Below are 672 nucleotides of genomic sequence, written 5' to 3' on the forward strand. Positions count from 1 at the left end.
CGTATTTTCAGGAGCATTCGCCTCGCCAGCGGCCGCGCCCGCCCCTCGGCGGCAACGCCTGGCAGTCGCGGCCGCCTCAGACGCAGCGGCCTCTCGCCCCCACAGCGCATGTGCTGCCCCTCTTCGGCGTTGCCAACTCCCAAAAAGCTCCACCGCGCGCTCCCATGCCCCGGCCCCAGACCTCAAACCCCCAACGCCCCGCCCCTCCGTATATCCACACCCTCAAAGGGCGTCTATGACCTGTTCATGCTGCCCCACCAGCCGGGCGTCCGCGCCCTGGTCATCGGGATAGCAAACAGCATAGACCTGACCGAGCGCGCCCTGCCTGCCCTGAAGCTGCGCGGCTGCACGCCGGCGCTGGTGGCGTTCCCCGCCTACACCGCGGCCCAGGCAGCGGCAATCCTGAAAGCGTGCCTTGCGCAGCTGCCGGAGAGGTGCGCGCGTGGGTGCATGGGTTGTTTTGGGGGCGAAGAAAGGGAGAGCTGCTGGCGCTGCAGGGCAGGCGTCGGCCCGGCGCGGGCGGCGCCGCGGCGCCGGGACAGTGGCTACGCCGCCGTGCGTTGGAGGGCGGCTTGCAGGCCGGCGGCCGCGTCCCGTAGACGAAGCGTCCGCCGACACCAACCTATCCCCAACGCCAGCCGCGCACCACGCTGCCCCGCTCACCCCCTTCCC

At 71.4% G+C, this 672-nt stretch overlaps 1 protein-coding gene across 1 annotated transcript in view; it reads left to right on the top strand.

Moving 5' to 3' along the window:
• Positions 1-246: 246 nt before the first annotated feature.
• Positions 247-672, top strand: part of MNEG_8110 (hypothetical protein) — a gene marked incomplete at both ends in the record, with an annotated part of 2,327 nt that continues 1,901 nt past the window's right edge. Inside the window, one exon of the mRNA XM_014043420.1 lies at positions 247-434. Within this exon, the coding sequence (XP_013898874.1) occupies positions 247-434 (188 nt within the window). The remainder of the gene's footprint in view (positions 435-672) is intronic.

The sequence above is a fragment of the Monoraphidium neglectum genome, assembly GCF_000611645.1.
Source record: "Monoraphidium neglectum strain SAG 48.87 unplaced genomic scaffold scaffold01506, whole genome shotgun sequence".
Classification (NCBI taxonomy): Eukaryota; Viridiplantae; Chlorophyta; class Chlorophyceae; order Sphaeropleales; family Selenastraceae; genus Monoraphidium; species Monoraphidium neglectum.